The 18,502-nt window shown below is 35.4% G+C and overlaps 3 protein-coding genes and 1 long non-coding RNA gene across 4 annotated transcripts; 2 read left to right on the forward strand and 2 right to left on the reverse strand.

The window, feature by feature from the left end:
* Positions 1-825: 825 nt before the first annotated feature.
* Positions 826-2,625, reverse strand: LOC116024838. Its single transcript, XM_031265847.1, has 2 exons — positions 2,428-2,625; positions 826-1,714 (listed from the first exon to the last, which is right to left on the reverse strand). The coding sequence occupies exon 2, from the start codon at positions 1,707-1,709 to the stop codon at positions 1,308-1,310; it is 402 nt and encodes a 133-aa protein (XP_031121707.1). The 5' UTR covers positions 1,710-1,714; positions 2,428-2,625; the 3' UTR covers positions 826-1,307.
* A 3,380-nt stretch (positions 2,626-6,005) lies between these two features.
* Positions 6,006-10,337, forward strand: LOC116024956 (wall-associated receptor kinase-like 20). The gene is made up of 3 exons (XM_031265999.1): positions 6,006-6,486; positions 8,675-9,083; positions 10,015-10,337. Exons 1-3 carry the CDS (start codon positions 6,043-6,045, stop codon positions 10,065-10,067), a joined length of 906 nt encoding a protein of 301 aa, XP_031121859.1. The 5' UTR covers positions 6,006-6,042; the 3' UTR covers positions 10,068-10,337.
* A 1,424-nt stretch (positions 10,338-11,761) lies between these two features.
* Positions 11,762-17,683, reverse strand: LOC116025336 (hydroxyproline O-galactosyltransferase GALT5-like). The gene is made up of 7 exons (XM_031266541.1): positions 16,467-17,683; positions 15,078-15,313; positions 14,709-14,999; positions 14,483-14,611; positions 14,185-14,358; positions 13,316-13,423; positions 11,762-12,521 (listed from the first exon to the last, which is right to left on the reverse strand). Exons 1-7 carry the CDS (start codon positions 17,293-17,295, stop codon positions 12,312-12,314), a joined length of 1,977 nt encoding a protein of 658 aa, XP_031122401.1. The 5' UTR covers positions 17,296-17,683; the 3' UTR covers positions 11,762-12,311.
* Positions 12,450-13,745, forward strand: LOC116025337. Its single transcript, XR_004099679.1, has 2 exons — positions 12,450-12,582; positions 13,246-13,745. It is a non-coding gene; the product is annotated as an uncharacterized LOC116025337 (long non-coding RNA).
* Positions 17,684-18,502: the final 819 nt, after the last annotated feature.

Below are 18,502 nucleotides of genomic sequence, written 5' to 3' on the forward strand. Positions count from 1 at the left end.
AAATTTTTAATTAATACCAAAATCGTTATAATCCCGAAATAGGTATATTTTTTAATACAGACAAAAATTTATAGGAATTATGGAAAGACTGGTCGGCACAGTTGGCATTGCATTGCCTATGGGCTATCGTCATCTTCAGATTGAGCCAATTGCGGAGAATTTCATATCGTTTCCTTGTTTGTTTCTTCTCATACAATGATGAAGTACTATGCAGAAATATTTCGACTGATTTATCAATAAATTAGATTATATTAATCACTTTGGTTTGCGTGAGTAGTGGTGCACTTTCATACCAATATAGTCAATAGTCAGTGTTTCCTATAATTAAAGTCTTTAGACCAACTTGCGGTCTAACAAAAAATATCCACTAAGGTCGAGTAGTTGGCTCAAAATGCCCATTAAAATAAAAATGACAGATTTTTTCATTAATCAAAGTATATGATCTGTATTGTCACGTCAGGCGAGAAATATGAACATGATCGCTTTCACTCAACCAACCCTAAGTCAACAAGTGTGAATGTAACTCTTCCCAGATTGCAGGCTTTTCTGGCTCAAAAAAGTCAACACGAGCATCTCTTCTGCAAACAAAAAACTAGACCTTTAACATCATACATTCATACCTATTTTTCCTTCTTTTCTTCTTAAATGTACATGACATAGACAAGTGTAAAAGACAACAGCACTTATAACACAGCCAAAACTCCCAATAGAAACATGTGAAGTTAATATATATATATATATATATATATATATATATATATACACACACACACACACACACATTTGATCTCATGCACTATAATTCATTGCCAATGCTAACTTCTATATTGTCTATCCCACATGACATTGCACTCTATTATTACTATTGAATGAAGCCATGATAAAAACAAACAATATTTTTGGGATGGAGGGAGTAATTACTTATCACCAAACAAGATGCAAAAAAGATCATTCAAATATGCAATTCCTGAGGAAAGCAATCCAAAATAGGTTCATCTTTCATCAACTATAAATGATCTGAGCTTTAAATAGGGACCAGATCCGCAAGGTCCCTGTGGGAACATTATTCGAGCTTGTTAGGACTGGATCCTTCAGGATTGGGAGGTGAAGATTAACCATTCTCCCCGTGGTTCTAACACTATTGCTGATTGGCTTGCCAAGATGGACCCTAGTAAAAGTGCAATTGGATCTAGCTTCAAGAACCGCCATGGGAGATTATTAGCCAATTGGAGGAGGGACGTTCGAGCTTCTGTGTGTTTTGGGTACCCCCTCCTCCCTCCTCCCCAAAAAACAAAATGATCTGAGCTTTACTCTTGGACTGCTTTTCTAGCAGCATCTTCCTCGGCTTTCATCTTTCTCTCCCATCTTCTCTTCCTATAATCTGCCAACATTTTAGGCATTTGCTGCATTAGTTCAGCTGTCTTTGCGCGCTTCTCCGCTGCGATTCTGTCACATTTATGCCCTTTCTGCTTCTTTCGCATTTCCTTCCTTTCTGGATCGTACGGCCAATCTTGTCCAGCAAGTAGAACTTCTTTGCGCAGTTGGGCTCGCCTACGAGCACTGATGCCCAGAGGCTTCCACGCTCCAAGTTCCCAATAACCCCAAACTCCCTTTGAGAGCTCATTCTTGTATTTTGCCAACTTATCTTGCAGCGGGTATTGGTACTCAGAAACAGCTTTTGCTATAGACTTTACTACTTTCCCCGCCATTAGTCCTGATGAAAACAAACAAATCCAATCTTTCCAACTGTAAGTTTAAGCAAAAGAAAATTCGAACACAACTTTATACAGAATATGATTTTTTTTAAAAGATTAGTAAAGTGAACAATGTGAACCTTGGCAAATCTTTTGTTAGAAAATCTTTTTCATCAATTTTGTGGATGTTAAAATTCAAATTCATTTTTTTCTCAGAGAGACATAAATTGTAATGTTATTGTAAAATAAGTTGAAATTAATTTATATATGTATACAATAATTTAGATTAAATAACAAAGAAATTAGAATATATATAATGCAATTTAATATGTATAATGAGAAGATATTGCCGGTCCATTCATAGATGAAGATGAAGATACAAATACAAATACATGAATTGAAGATGGTAAGGACTGAGGTCAGCAATAGCAAATGTAAAGACACAACCTCATATACTGTTAGTGTATAATCTTATTATAAAAGCATGCTCTTAGGTATATAATGAAAACTAAAATCTTAATTTTTTTTTGTTCATTATTGATGCATTATATTACAGTTAGCTATTTCATATTTTATAATCACAACTCCATAGCAAAAGCTTAGAAGAACAGTAATATCCCTAACGAACAATTAGCTAAGAGTAGACCAGCATTGAATCAAAACCTATCACCACTCCTCATTCCCCTGTAATCAATAACTCAATTTAAGGCAATCAAATAGTATACAAATTTACCTTTTCTTACTGACAGGCGCAGAGCAGCAGATGGCTGAGTGGCTAAGGGGATACCGGGAGAGGCTGAGGTGAGGTGAGAGCCGAGAGGATCGAGGTCGTCGGTCGGACTGCCGGAGGCCGTGAAGGAGAGTGGAAAACTGTGTTATTGTGTTAATCGCCGGGCGTCGGCATCGGAGAAGCTGAAGCCGATTAGGGATTTAGGGTAGGGAATATAATTGAATTTTGGATTGGGTTATGGTGTATTATGTATGGGCTATGGCTGATTGGCAGCTTGGGGACTGGGCCGTTAGGCCAGTATTGGACTATTGGTCCAATGGTCCATTTAATATATATATACCTATAGAGCAAATTGTCATTTTGGTCAATGACTATAAGGGTCCTATTAATTGCAATCCACGACTTCCAAAATTGTAAGCATACATTGATTATGTAATTTTATCAATTTTGGTCATACCGGCCAAACGTGACCGAAATAAATTAACTCACCAATTAATCTCAAATGAAAGGGGCAAAAGCGTCATTTAGTTTGAATTGGGAAAGTGAGACTTGACCAAAGTCAATTTCCTCCCTTCCGGTCTCCCAGAGGTCGCTTTTCCCTGGTTGGGATCAAATCCCATGAAGGGCTATTTTGGGATCCGCTGTCCATAATAGCCCCTGTCGGGGTTATGATTCAAGTTTCTAAGCCCAAAACTCACCAGACTCCATTTTCTTTTGCGAGATCTTAAAAACTTGTAAAAATTTATCTAAGTCTTAGTTTGTTTCTTCATTGTTAGATTTTTAAGCTTATCCATTCTCCTTGAGCTACTTCATCCTCATTCTTTCTTCTTCCCTCGGAACTGCGGCGAACGTACGTGCAAGCTTCAACCTGCGGCGAACGTAAATACGGAGAGCTTCAACCTTCAACCTTCTTCGATGCAGTGGAAACGACTTCATTCTTCGAGTTTCAGATCTGCTACGTCGAGCTTGTTGTACGTAGAACAAGGGCAGCAGTTTCGACATAAGGGCGGTGACGACCTCAGGCTTCGAGCTTCTTTGACGGGAACAAGTCATCTTGACTAAACAATTTAAAAGACTATTTTGTCCCTAAGATTGAGCATTAAGTGTGTAGTTAAGTGATTCCGATCACATTTGACCGGTAATTTGGTCGATGTGACCAAAATTGATACAAATTGCATAGTCAAGGTATCCAATTAACAGTTTTGAAAGTCATGAATTACAATTAACAGGACTTCTATGTGTGTGTTACTTTATATCTATAAAATTTAATAACATACATTAATTTAATAACATACATTTTCAAAAAAAAAAAATTTAATAACATACATTAATTCAAAATTTTAATATGTACATCGCATGAGTAACATACTAATTTGTACAAAAATATTATCATTTGTGTAAATATGTGACCTCTCTTATTTGTTTCAAGATAATAGAAATGCAAGTCTCGCGATTAATTTACCCCATCAAGATTCTAAATAGGGATCATGGGAGCCCTTGAGATTGAAATGCAATCTAGGAATACAAATCTCTATGATTGCCTTCTTGTTTGATCTTTTTAGTAACCACCTTAGAATCATTCTCTAATTCAATCATTTAATAACACTTGTGCCTTGTCCCATATATTCACAACCCATAATATATTGTTATACTTTTAACTAGTGTCTTATAGTAAGTTTTCTACACTCTTTATATGTAATTGTGTTTCTTCATTCCCTTGTGATTAAACTATATAGATAAAAATGTAAAGTCACCCTATTATTATAAAATATGTGGTAAAGTTTTAACCTAATAATACAATAAATTATCCAATGGGTGGACTAAATGCATCTTCCTTTTTTCTTTAATTTATTAGATGATAAATAACATGACATTAATCCTTAACAAATTAAATGCATGAAGTTAAAAGATGCCTTTCCATTGAATATAGTGGCATTAGGTGGCATAATCATTGGTATCATCGTTAACTAAAATAATAAAATAATAATTAAGATAATGTTGTAAATGTAACTATTTTTGTGGCCATTACTCTAGTTTTTCTCTTCCATGACTATATGTGATTTTTCCATTTTATTGTGTGTGTGTGTGTTTATGAGTTAAACTTATTCTTCTTTTCTTTTTAATTTGGTTTTCTCTTTACTTTATTGCTTTCACAACATACATAAGATTTAATTTTCCTTATCATTATATTCTTTTTTTTTATCCCCTATTTAAATATGTAAACTTTATTGAAGTAGTCATGCAATGCTCTTCTACAAAAATCACCACATATATAATATTCACTACATAATTTTTATATTTAATTATTATGTGAAGTCTTGTTAATTCATAGGATTAACCAATTCATGTGGAGCAAATAAAAATAGAGTGTTTCCGTTAAAAAAATTGTATTGTCATTTTCGGAGTGATAAGATAAACATGCAACCGCTACCTGGAGTGGTAGTTGTGCACTAGATAAACCTCATTCATATATAGTAGCTTCCGAATCACACAAAAGAGGCAAATCACACTAGAAAGATCATGTACAATGGGTTCAATAAAGATGATATTAACAAGAATTGAATTCATAACTTTTTAGTACGAGAATCATGTTCCACTTACTTAGTCAGGGATTCGTATTGCCATTTTTAAGATTACATTTAATTGTTTTACTTTTGTCCATTTCTTAGGTTTATTATTAAATTGTTATTTAAGTGTAATTATAGTCAATTTGTAATTTAATTTTAAAAAATACAACTAGACTTGAGTTGACTCATACATTTGTCATATACTCGATATAAAAAGGATCAATGATAACCTCAAGACTTTACACAAATTGTAATTAAAGATTTGAGATCAAAACTTTAAATTATACATTCCAGCCTCATTAGAAGCTTGCAATCGTAGCAGTATATATTCCCGCAAGAGACTCATTAAAATTTGACTCTTACCATAAGACTTACTTAAGATAACACTTAACCTAAAACTTTATAACATGATAATATACACATAAAATATAAATGTGAATTGATATATCCTCTAGTAATTGTGGCTGCATGAACAAACTAGGCTAATTTATTTTCTTATATTCCTTTACCAATTAAGATCATAATATAAAATTTTAGTGCCCACTTTTTCGGGATAATAACGACATTGTTGCAAAAATCAACCTAGACCCTAAGCGCACCTAGGCCGAGGCGAATAAGCCCCTAGGGGGACCGTCTAGGATGCCGAACGCCTAGGCGCCTAACTTGACCAAATTGGCAGAGTTAACTCGAACAATTCGACCGAGTTAACTCAGTCAAGTAGGTATATATATAGTGCACAACCAATGCATTGTCTAGGCCTTAGGCGCTAGTCTACATGATTAGTCTCTAGTGCCTACTGCAATTGTGAATAACAGTAAGTTTACCGAGTCATGAAAAAAATAGTAAACAAGTTATTATATCACAAAAAAGTAAACGGTATGACTTGCACAACCTTATCTCACTAATTTAGAGAACAGACCAAAGTTCGATCCTCAACACGGAACAAAAACTTTTCCATAGACAATCTTCTAGTCATCACTAATATATATCAACCACTATACTCTCCAACATCTCCTCTCTTTCCTCCTCCCATTCCCCTCACCCACCTACAATGAAGCTCCTCAACTCTTTCTCCGCCGCCCTCATCCTCCTCGCCCTTCTCCCATCTCCGACCTCCGCCCAAATCTGCCCCAAAACCTGCGGTCCCATGACCCTAAAATACCCCTTCGGCACCGCCCCGGGCTGCGGCGACCCGCGGTTCCAGCCCTACGTCACCTGCACCAACAACCAGCAGCTCACCTTCGCCACCCACACCGGCTGCTACCCCGTCACCGCCATAGACTACAACCACCACTCCATTTTCATCTCCGATCCCACGCTCTCCACGTGCTCCTGCACGCAGCCCAGCCGCGGCTTTAGTCTTGACTCGAACGCGCCCTTCGCCTTCCGCGATGATACCATTTTCGCCCTGCTCGGCTGCTCCGCCGACGCCTCCTCCCCCATCTATAAGTCCGCCGGCGGCGCCAACTCCTCTTTCCCGATGTGCGACTCCCAGGTAGGACCGTAAACTAAGGCAACGAGCCTATTCATGAACATTATTAAACAAACATAATATGACGGTTGGCCGGAAGGGTAAAATAGTAATTATATTGTTTGGTAGACCTTAATAGAATAATTAAAAATTACAGAATAGAAAAAGGTGAAAAAGTTAATCATACTTATGTTTGGTCAGGTCTTTATTAGCTTTCAATTTGCTAAACAATCTGCAAACCAAGTTCTCCGTAGCATAGTAGGAAAATTGTTTCTATGTCAGATTGTAAGAGAATGGTTTACCATTCTATCGAATCTTGTTGTATCATTTCGCTTTGTGCTTTAATGAATTAACTCGTTATCTTTCAAAAAAAAAAAAAAAAAAAAAAAACTAAAACACTGGTGTATAATAATAATAATAATCATAAGGGTAAAATAGTAATTTACTATGGAATTACAAGAAATATTAGTACAGTTTTTTTTTTTTTTTTTTTTTTTAAAAAAAAAAAAAATTAAAAAAAAAAAAAAAAAAAAAAAAACTGTACTAATATTTCTTGTAATTCCATAGTAAATTACTATTTTACCCTTATGATTATTATTATTATTATACACCAGTGTTTTAGTTTTTTTTTTTTTTTTTTTTTTTAAAAAAAAAAAAAATTAAAAAAAAAAAAAAAAAAAAAAAAACTGTACTAATATTTCTTGTAATTCCATAGTAAATTACTATTTTACCCTTATGATTATTATTATTATTATACACCAGTGTTTTAGTTTTTTTTTTTTTTTTTTTTTTTAAAAAAAAAAAAAATTAAAAAAAAAAAAAAAAAAAAAAAAACTGTACTAATATTTCTTGTAATTCCATAGTAAATTACTATTTTACCCTTATGATTATTATTATTATTATACACCAGTGTTTTAGTTTTTTTTTTTTTTTTTTTTTTTAAAAAAAAAAAAAATTAAAAAAAAAAAAAAAAAAAAAAAAACTGTACTAATATTTCTTGTAATTCCATAGTAAATTACTATTTTACCCTTATGATTATTATTATTATTATACACCAGTGTTTTAGTTTTTTTTTTTTTTTTTTTTTTTAAAAAAAAAAAAAATTAAAAAAAAAAAAAAAAAAAAAAAAACTGTACTAATATTTCTTGTAATTCCATAGTAAATTACTATTTTACCCTTATGATTATTATTATTATTATACACCAGTGTTTTAGTTTTTTTTTTTTTTTTTTTTTTTAAAAAAAAAAAAAATTAAAAAAAAAAAAAAAAAAAAAAAAACTGTACTAATATTTCTTGTAATTCCATAGTAAATTACTATTTTACCCTTATGATTATTATTATTATTATACACCAGTGTTTTAGTTTTTTTTTTTTTTTTTTTTTTTAAAAAAAAAAAAAATTAAAAAAAAAAAAAAAAAAAAAAAAACTGTACTAATATTTCTTGTAATTCCATAGTAAATTACTATTTTACCCTTATGATTATTATTATTATTATACACCAGTGTTTTAGTTTTTTTTTTTTTTTTTTTTTTTAAAAAAAAAAAAAATTAAAAAAAAAAAAAAAAAAAAAAAAACTGTACTAATATTTCTTGTAATTCCATAGTAAATTACTATTTTACCCTTATGATTATTATTATTATTATACACCAGTGTTTTAGTTTTTTTTTTTTTTTTTTTTTTTAAAAAAAAAAAAAATTAAAAAAAAAAAAAAAAAAAAAAAAACTGTACTAATATTTCTTGTAATTCCATAGTAAATTACTATTTTACCCTTATGATTATTATTATTATTATACACCAGTGTTTTAGTTTTTTTTTTTTTTTTTTTTTTTTTGAGAACAAGAAATATTTTTCAAATTTCTATAAACACGAATTCGTTCACGAGTTCTTAACAAATGAGCATACAAATTATTAGCTTCACAATCTTACACAACAGCCCAAAACTACAACTTTCCTTATACATGTTACAGGATCTTTAACAACTTTATTTTCTTATACTTGTATAGTCTATGGCTACATTTTTAAAAGTTAAATTGGGCCAGTCAGGCCCTCGGACCCAGCAATTTTCAACCAGGACTTACCTTTTTGCTCAACACAAACGCTCATGCTTTATTTTATTAAACGAACACTGAAATTTGTATATTTATGTTTGTTATAAATGATCGCTAAATTAGAACATGAATAATTTATCGAAAGCTCTATTTGCTACTGGCAGGGTGCGCCAGTGTGCAGCATTCTCTACTCGTGCGAGGCGATGAGCCGCCTGAACCTCCCGGTCTCGACGTGCTGCGTCTACACGCCGGTGGACCTCGGGCCGGCGTTCGAGATGGACCTGCAGAAGCTGCAGTGCGCGTCGTACTCCGCCATGTACAGCTTCAACGGCGGCGAAGAGGGCAATAATCCGCAGGCGTGGAAGTATGGGATAGCGCTCAAGTATAAGTTCAACTTCAACAATGATTTCCCGGAGTTGTGTGCGCGCTGCGAGAGGAGCAATGGCGTGTGTGGCTACTCTGGGCCCTACAAATCCTTTTCGTGTAATTGTCCTTCTGGGTTTAACACCACCACGGATTGCTTCCTGGGTAATTGGAGTGGTAGCTTCAGAGTTCTCCCATGGAGGAAGACAGGTACAATCACAAAAACTCTGCATTTTCCTGCATTGTATTCTAGATAGATAGAGTAAATTATGGAAATGATCTCTGGACTAATTCTAACTGGTTCTTGACTTTTAATTTTATCGAAAATCAATTTGGTCAGCACCTTGCCTCTTAATTGGACCGGTCTAATTCGAACGGGAATTAGTTTGAATATAATATGGACTTAAATGTGCCTCCTATAGTTAGGTATACTCGGGACATCTGGTAGCCTACAAAAGAAATAATAATAATAATATTGTGACTATTAAATTTATACATATTTTAGACTTTTGGAGGTATTGACGTATTGTTTTGTCCGAGTTTGTGCCTATTTTAGTCTTCGGGAGGACAAAAATAGATACAAATTTGATAGGTAAGGTCATTATTAGATTAAAAGAGGTAAAATCACTACAGTTAAAACACAATTTTAGTAATGTGCCCTTTTAAATAGAGTAAATTGTTGAAATTGTGTTTTCGTATATGGTGATTTCACGACTCTGATTCTCGATTCCCAATTTCTTCTAATAATGTACTTGATGATCAAATTTATGCATGTCTTAATCATTCAAAGGTGCTATTTCAAATTTGTACCTATTTTAACCGTCCCAGATCATAGGACTAAAATAGGTACAAATTCATAGTCAATGACATTGTTGGATGACATTGGAGATCGGTTGATGACCAAAGTGTTAAAAACACTATAGTCAAAGCCCATTTCAATAATTTACCATTTTACCCTTCTAAATATATGCAAGTTCTTACTAAGAATTTAAACTATTACCAAGCTAAGGCTATACTCATCCTTATTTTTTTATTTACGTGAAAGCGTACAATCGCTACTTAGATGTGTATTTTAGGTGAAACCCGTCATTATCCTTATTCGCAACACTAATATCTAGGGATTCACTTGTTTTGTTTACAGGGTTTTTGCTGGTTGAGATCTTGGGATTGTTCATTCTATTTGCCTTGATGTAGGCTGCTGAATTGAAAGTGCTGTGACCAACAAGAAGTTTCAACCTGCAGATTTCAGTGTTCTAACATTATTATCAGCTTGATGGGAATCTTTTGTTTAAATGCTGCAAATTGTGAATACAATGTGGCATAATCATGAAAAAGAAGAGATGGATGGGAATGAAAATTGTTGGGTTTTGATTGTTAATTGTTGAAATTATTCAAGTGCAAAGAATATTATGATGTCAAATGCATCATTGCCATATAATTCCAGAAGCCATGAATTTTTTTTTATAGAAAGTCTTACATTTATATTACTAAACTACAATATTTTGTCCAGAATAATCGTCATCTTGATTAACATATTAATACAAAGAAATGGTCTTAGAATATAATAAATGGTCCTGTCATGAAGAATTGGTCCCCTTTGAGAGCACTACACTTCCACTACACAAATGTTGAGGCTTGATGAGTAGCATAATCAAATTCATAGTTTAAAATTAATAAATATTTGGCACAACTCAACTATATTAATTGGACTGTTAAATTAGTTTAGTAACCACAAGATTTCAAATTTGAGCGACTATATGTTCTTCTTGGTTTGAGTTGATCATGTGATCTATGATATTGTGGTTTTTTGCCAGCTAGAGTCACAAGCAAGAAAATGAAAATTAATTGACTAGATGAGATTACGAGAAGGCATGTGATATGTTAGTTGATGATGCAATGTCATGTCAAGTCTATACGTAGTCTTTATTAGAGTTTATTTCTTAATTCTTTGGTAGGTTAGTACTCTTCTAGCTAGCTTGTGCAACTTAAGTGTATATATTGTGTACAAGCGTATCATCTTAATTATAATTAAAAGATGTGTTTCATTTCAACTAATAGTTTAAGTTAATAGTTAGACTGTACCTTTATTATATATATACACACGATATTCAACAGATTTTTCATGTGTGCAGACCGATTACTTTTGTTGACAAGCCAAGCTACACATGGACATATAGTCTCTTGCATAGATTTACTCTGTTACCAAATTGAAAACCAAGCTGATGCTCAACAATGCCCTTACTCGACCAATTACATGTGTCATGCATTACCTTAAATTTTATAACAATATACCATCAACAAAACTAAACAGTTTACCTTACATCATTACATGTGTCTTATATTTGCTAGTCTTAAACAAGACCAATGGTATATCTAAATACCATTAATAGGCCACTAAACACCATGACCCAGAGAACATGTTTAAAAAAAAAACATAAAAATTGAGGAATCATATTGGACAAAAGTAAGAAATATATATTAGATCGAGTTGGTAGGAATATGTACCTTGTTTTGAGCACCACCACTTTGTGAAGAAGAATCATTTTGATCATGATGAATATAATGCTTTCTTTATCTGAACTTTTAGACAAGGGGTGGTGTGCAAAGCTTTGGAATTTTTTTCCCTCAAAATATTCGAATCCTCCGGACTTTCCTGATCGAAAGTTCCCAAACATCTTTCCCTTTCCGATAGAATAGTGTTGTTGATAATTATAGTCTTTTAAGTTTTAATTAAAGAAGCATATATAGTACTCGAGTAGATGTTTTTAAGTTGGATAGGAGACTTTTCATGTTTTTTTAATGACGAGAAATTGACAGTCACTATTCAAGATTATAAGTAAATTTCGATCTTGTATAATACGAAGTAATACGCGGAGCTTTATCAAGAGTATAGACAAAAAGTAAATTTATACTCCGTAATATTTTAATACAAAAATCATGTTTCACACACTCTATCGCCCCATTTGGGTGACTTTTATGTTGGTGTTCAATGCAAGTGGACTGACCAAACAACCAAACCAAAAGCTATGAGCTTTACAGCTGCAATATCAATTTTAAATTTTACTTCATTCTGCTCTCCTCTACTGTCCAGACTAAAAGATTACACAAACTGAAAATTCTCAACAACAACAAAAAAAAAAAAAAAAAAAAAAGAGTCCCACCATACAGTCTCAAGAACATATTCCCAGGATCAACTAGGCATAGAACATATTCCCAGAATCAACTAGGCAATGATAACAACAGAATATGGCCCCAGCTGATGTGAAGCAAGTAATGAAAGAATTTAGCGGGTAAACAATGTCACTAAGGCGGGCGCTAACGAGCTCAAACTATATGTACAAGCGCACAGAATTTTCCCCTCGTTTCCTCTTCAAAGTCCCATGTAAATAATGTCTGTGCGCCATCGTCTTTGCCATGATGGAGGTAAGCAAGCCACTGTCATCTTACGTTGCAGCAGTGGGCTTTCCCTTGGCTTTGCAGTTTTCCCCAAAGGCAGATCATTTGCTTCGGAGATTGATAGTGCGCGGTGTAATAGTCTTCGATGCATCCAAACTGGCAGAACTTCAAGCTGTGAACATACTCCACTGACCTCGAATTGTTGAACTTCTCTACCCACATTCCCATGCTCACATCCTCCATTTTGAACAACTGCAGCATGTCAAACGTGTTAAAGGATCTCCTCTTTTTTTTCCCACAGAAACCCTCAAGGGTGAGCGTTTCCACGTTTCAAAAATGTTTCCTCTCAAGAATTTGCAGAAACTCCATAAATCATTTCAGAAACTAGTAAAGAATTACGGAGTAATATTTATGCATATTTAAAGAAAAAATATTTGCAAATACGTGCTTATATTTTTGGGAAAAATGTCAAATAGGCCCCTAAACTTTACTTGAAAAATCAATTAGGCCTTTAAACTTTCAAAAGTTGCAATTAAACTCATAAACATGTTATTTTGGTGCATTGAAGCCCAAAATAACATATTTATGGGTTTAATTGCAACTTTTGAAAGTTTAGGGGCCTAATTGACTTTTCGAGTAAAGCTTATGGGCCTATTTGACCCTTTTCCCTATATTTCTTTATGAATAATGCTAGATACCCCTCCTATTTTTCCCCTCCAATCCATCCCTCGTGATGAGGCATCATTTAATTGGTTACTAAATTTCATTTTTAATTAGTAGTGGGGTTAGCCAATTCATGGACACCCAATCAATGGTAGCCACATCAGGAGGGGTAAGAAGCATTTTCCTTTTTATACTTGTAATTTCACTAGCATTTTGTATCCTATGTTTCCCTATTTCCCATTTTCGTGTTACAAAGATTTAAACAGTAGTGCCTTCATAATTTTCATGCTTTGCGGGATGGACAAACATGCAGATATAGAAGTACAATCAAAGAGGGGCGAGGGGAGAAAAGAGGGAATTGATACAAGTAAAAGATATCATACCCTCAACTTATGTTGCTCAAAATCAGAGACGATGGACTCCGCAACATCAGACGAGATGACATAACCAGGCCCATTCGCGTAGGGTGGATAATCTTCTTCTGGCCATTCCTGCAACTCCCAAGAACAAAAGTGAGGTGATAAACAGGCGAATTTAGGGTAAACTCCCAGGCACCGATAAAGCAATTTGTGCCATTCAGCAAATATTTACAGTTCTGTAGAGAAAAACATTTAGACAAAACCATTGAAGTATAGCGGGCATGAGCGTGTAACTCTACGTAGGAGGATTCAAATACAACCTCCAGCCCACTCACATGTACCAAAAGAATAATGATAGTAGTGAGTGCAAGAGAAAAAAATTTAACAATGACGTCAATTTGTCCGTAGGGACAGTTAACTTCTGAACTCGAACATGATAAGAAACTAATCACAAGCAAACTGTAGCACTTGAACTCAATTAAGAAAAGAAACAATAAACTAACAAGACTTCATCTTTATCTAATTTGAGATAGACACAATTTTAGCTTGTCTTTATTTGAAAGGGAAAAAGAAGGCCCATAGATAGTGAGAGAGAGGGGTTAATATGCATTTTTTTGGATCACGAGAGAAACCTGCAGCCACTACCCGAGAGTGTGCATTAAGTAAATCCCGCTTTGTAACCCTAGCCAGCAAAGGACCACAAGGAAGTAAACCAACCTAGGTCGTCCATAGCTTACCCAATTCAAAACAAGAAGGCCAATAGAATGCTCCCGGTGAGAGTCGAACTTGGAAGGAGAATATACTTTTTTAAAAATCAGGAAAAAAACACATGCACACATAGAAGTTGGCCAATCATCCAGGGGATCAAAAATAGAGAAGGAATAAGTGCATACCTCATAGGTGACTGCCCATTTACCATTTCGCAGTGGCTTATGGTAGTAATTGATGTTTCCAATATACAGGCTTCTGCCATGACGAATTTTCTTAACTTCATTCATGACAGCATCTATCCGTACAAATGTGTCATCGTCACACTTCATTATATACTTTGAAGCGACTGTACGGACCTGCAAAACTCCTGAGAGGTCAGAAAGACTGCAAGATGACATGAAAACTTGAAAGTTTATTAGATGGTGGGAAGTCCAGAAAAGGACATGGAAGCTGAAAAAATAAAGTCTTATGGTGACTCACCCCATATTCGCAGATTGCCACAGTCTTCAATACCACGAGATCATAATTATCCATGTAAGGCACTATAACAATATCACCAAAAAATTCTGCTTCCTTCATGAGTTCCGCATTTATTTCCTTTCTTCCATGCTGCAAAGTTCACATGTTAAGAACATAAGTATATACCGCGGCCATGGTGACTCGATTTTTTCATTAATATAGACTGCTTAAATATGCCACTTCTTACCATTGCTACAAAAAAACGGGCCACAACCTTCAATGACCTAATAGATCCATGTTGCATCCATGATTTTCTCACCGCCATCCGCTCAGCAAAATGATTGCCAGCAGAAAGGATTCCAATAAAGAGTTCCACAGGTTCAATAGGAAGAGGCGGGGCTCGCCACCTGGGCAACATTTCCAAGTGCCTCTGAGGAGCATAACTTGGATGTGTTGAGGGTAAGGAAGCAGCAAATATAGAATGCACGTCAACATCCCCCTTCAGTGATAATCCTGTTGCATCTTCTAGCGTAAACCCCTGGCAACAATAACAAACATTTTTTGACATATCTATTTATTTCAACTCCACCGTCAAGGGCATTAGTAGAGTGCTTACAGTGCGATAGGGGAAAGAAGAAATATGCCTCCCATCTACGTGGATATGATAGCCTTCCAAACCCGCACTAACTGTCAATACAAACAACTTGTTCTCCGCAAATGGGTATGGCCAGTCAATTGACACCTTCTTCTTTGTCCTTCCAATCAGCCTCTTTAACCACCATGTTGCCTTCGATTCTTCAGAGTGATTATCATCATCACGAATCCACTTCTCACATTTCACCTGCCCATCAACTTTGTATAGTCCAGAAAATTAGAAATGTACACGAATGAAATGAAATATGGAAATAAGCATACAGATACTGCTCAAAATAGAGTGATTACCAAACTTCTTCAAGTCAGGCATCACCCGTATATAATAATAATTGCATACATCATTACACATACATATGAAATACTGCTCATGCTATAGGATGATCATCAAACTTTTTCGAGTTCGTGGCAACTGAAGTTAACAATTACAATGTAATAAAAACATAGCAAGAAACACCGAAAAGATATTAACTTCAAACAGCCTAAAACCACACCTATCAGTTGATATACAATTAAAAATTACATTAGCGCCTTCCAAAAATGGTTAGAGTGTAATAGAAACATACTCTTGCAACACCTGAATGATATGACATTAACATCACTTCCCAATAATGATAGTTGCCTCCACAGTGGTTCAACTATTGAGTTCCACTAAATTAGTTAACAACATTTAACATATATGCTTAGTGAGATGAGCCAGTGAAATAACTTATCAATAAATCACACAAGTTCAACATGCTTCAGAAAGTGCAAAAACATGAAGAATTATTAAATCTTTACTACAAAAAGGAAAAAGGCAACGTTTAGATCAAGGCAAAATCTCCTATGAGATAATGAGACCGTCTCACTAGTCGGGTTTTTCATAAGTATTACAATTTTCCTTATAAGTACCTTGTCAACCCCTAATATTACATTTTCATTTAAAAAGATTACATTTTTCATCAAAAATATCATATTTTTCATTATAAGTATTACATTTTCTATCACAAGTAACAATCAATCAATCAATCTATGATTAGCATTACACTTTTCCTGGATTAGTATTAACACTTCTTCTCATAAGTTGTTCAATCCCTAAATATTACATTTGATTTAAATGTAATAATGTATTATATTTTTTCTCAAAAGTATTATATTTCTCTGACAATTTATTCCTAATTAGTATTAGAGTTTTCAGGGTAAGCATTACATTTTCATATTGACACTACAGGTATCACATAAGATCCATAAGACGGTAAAACACATATAAGGATCCATAAGAGAGTTTCACGGGCAGAAGATGGTCTCTCAAGAGACTCACCTTCACATCAAAATCAGTCACCACATTCTACCAAACAAACAAGAAAATGCTTACCAGTCTCTTCATCAGACTTGGATTTCAGGCCATCACACCTCATTGCAGCTCCCCATTGCATCCTATAACACGTGTTCTGCTCAATCACTGGCCTACCACTCCAATCCCCTTTCAACCGCGGATTAAGATGCAGTATCCTGGGAGGATCCTCACCGTCCACTGTCTTCAATCCCTGAAGCTCCATCATGAACTGTGACACCATCACAGTCTCCTCCCCATCCTTGGCAGCCGCAATCCTGGAATCCTTCTCGGAGTGGGCCCACCGCGGTGTCCCTACCACCGTCACGTGCGAGCCTAAGGTCAGTCCACACGGAATCACCATCAGTCTATTCCTCTCCACAAACTCCTGCCCGGTCAAAACCACCGAGTTAGGGCACGACTCGTTCACACTCTGAGTCCGATTCTCCAACTCGCTCCGAACTTTCCCGGATTCAATCTCCTCAAAGAGCTTCTTCCCCGCCACGAACGCGTCTCTAACCACTTTATGGAGCTCCGAGAACTCGTCCTTGTCGATACTATCAAACGAGCTCTCGTCGAACACCAAACCCGAAACCTTCCTATACTCCCCCAATCTCCTCGGCGTTACCTCCTGTGTACGCGTCGCCCTAGTCGGAAGCCGAGAAACCGAATTTTCCCTCCGGAGATGGACCGGCAGCGAGCTCAGAGACCGAGACGGGAGCTCCGGCGAGTCCAATCCGACTCCACTCCTGAAAACCAGAGGTATTTCGAAGCTCATTAGCACCAGATACAGAAACAGTAGCCCCATCAACACTTGAATCGATCTGAGCCGACTCACCGAGATCAGTGAGTCCAGCTTCCCTCGCTTCATCCTTAACAACGCCAAAATTCCTCAGCTCTTCTCAAATCTCAAATCTCAAGCATCAAAAGTTCAAAAACAACACTGATTTTTGAAAAACGGATCGAGGCACAAACCCTAAAATAAATTTTGCTGCAAAATCAGGCGGAGAAGCAGAGGGCTAGTTCATCATTTCAGATGAACTACAACACCTATACATACACTATATACTCAGTAAATTATATATATATATATATATATATATATTTCTTCTTTTATATATTGAAGAATGATTTTTGCTGCAGCAAAAATGGAGGAAAAGAAAATTAAAATATTTTTGTGATGTCTGGAAAGGGAAATATTTGAACAAGATCATTGGCACTGTGTTTTCGCTGGCCGTTAGTGGGATGCACTGGCGATTCAAACGGCGTCGTAACATGGGGGAATGTGACACAATTATGGAGAAATTAATAAATTATTTTAGTCGAATATGGTTTTGGTTTTTGAAATGGAAAATTCATTATTGTAATCATGTAAGCCACACATCAAAGGTTGTCTTCAGGTTAGTCCTTGTCGATACAGTTGTTTTACTTCCTAACGGGATCACAAATAGGATTATTATTTTTATCTTTTTATATTGAGCAGAGTTGTAAACTGAGCTCGTATGCACGCCAAAGCCCGCTCCTTTCGCGAGCAATATCATGGATTCGGATTCATTTTATAAGATGGACTTGTGTCCATTTACATACTGAATGTTTATAGTATTGATGAAGAACATACCCTGATGGTCGGTAACGAACTCGTTGACTAAGACTTGGCTAAACCGAGCCCATCCGAGCACTCTACTCGCTACCCGACCTTATGGTAGATTGAGCAACCCTCGCTAGACTAAATGCAGCGCCCCGACTTTTTGAGCTACACCCTGATCTCCTACGATCGGTATTGACCTACCTCACTCAGTATGGTTGTTTGACTCCTCCTTCCCCCCCTAAAGTTTAGGACATGTGTGAGGGCTCTTTTCGGACCCGGTTGTGACTTGTGCATGGACTTCATGTGCTTTTCTTGCCGAGAGGACAGAATTTGTCTCCTTCCTCTCTTATAAACACCACATTTATTGTACATAGAGGAAGACTTTTTGGCTTTTATTGACAACTAAGGACGGACTCGGACACTTCTAACCATCCTTCAAGCCAACGAGCATCAATACTTAACTCAATAGAAAGATTACGGTCTAACTATA

Source organism: Ipomoea triloba, chromosome 7 (assembly GCF_003576645.1).
Source record: "Ipomoea triloba cultivar NCNSP0323 chromosome 7, ASM357664v1".
NCBI classification, from domain to species: domain Eukaryota; kingdom Viridiplantae; phylum Streptophyta; class Magnoliopsida; order Solanales; family Convolvulaceae; genus Ipomoea; species Ipomoea triloba.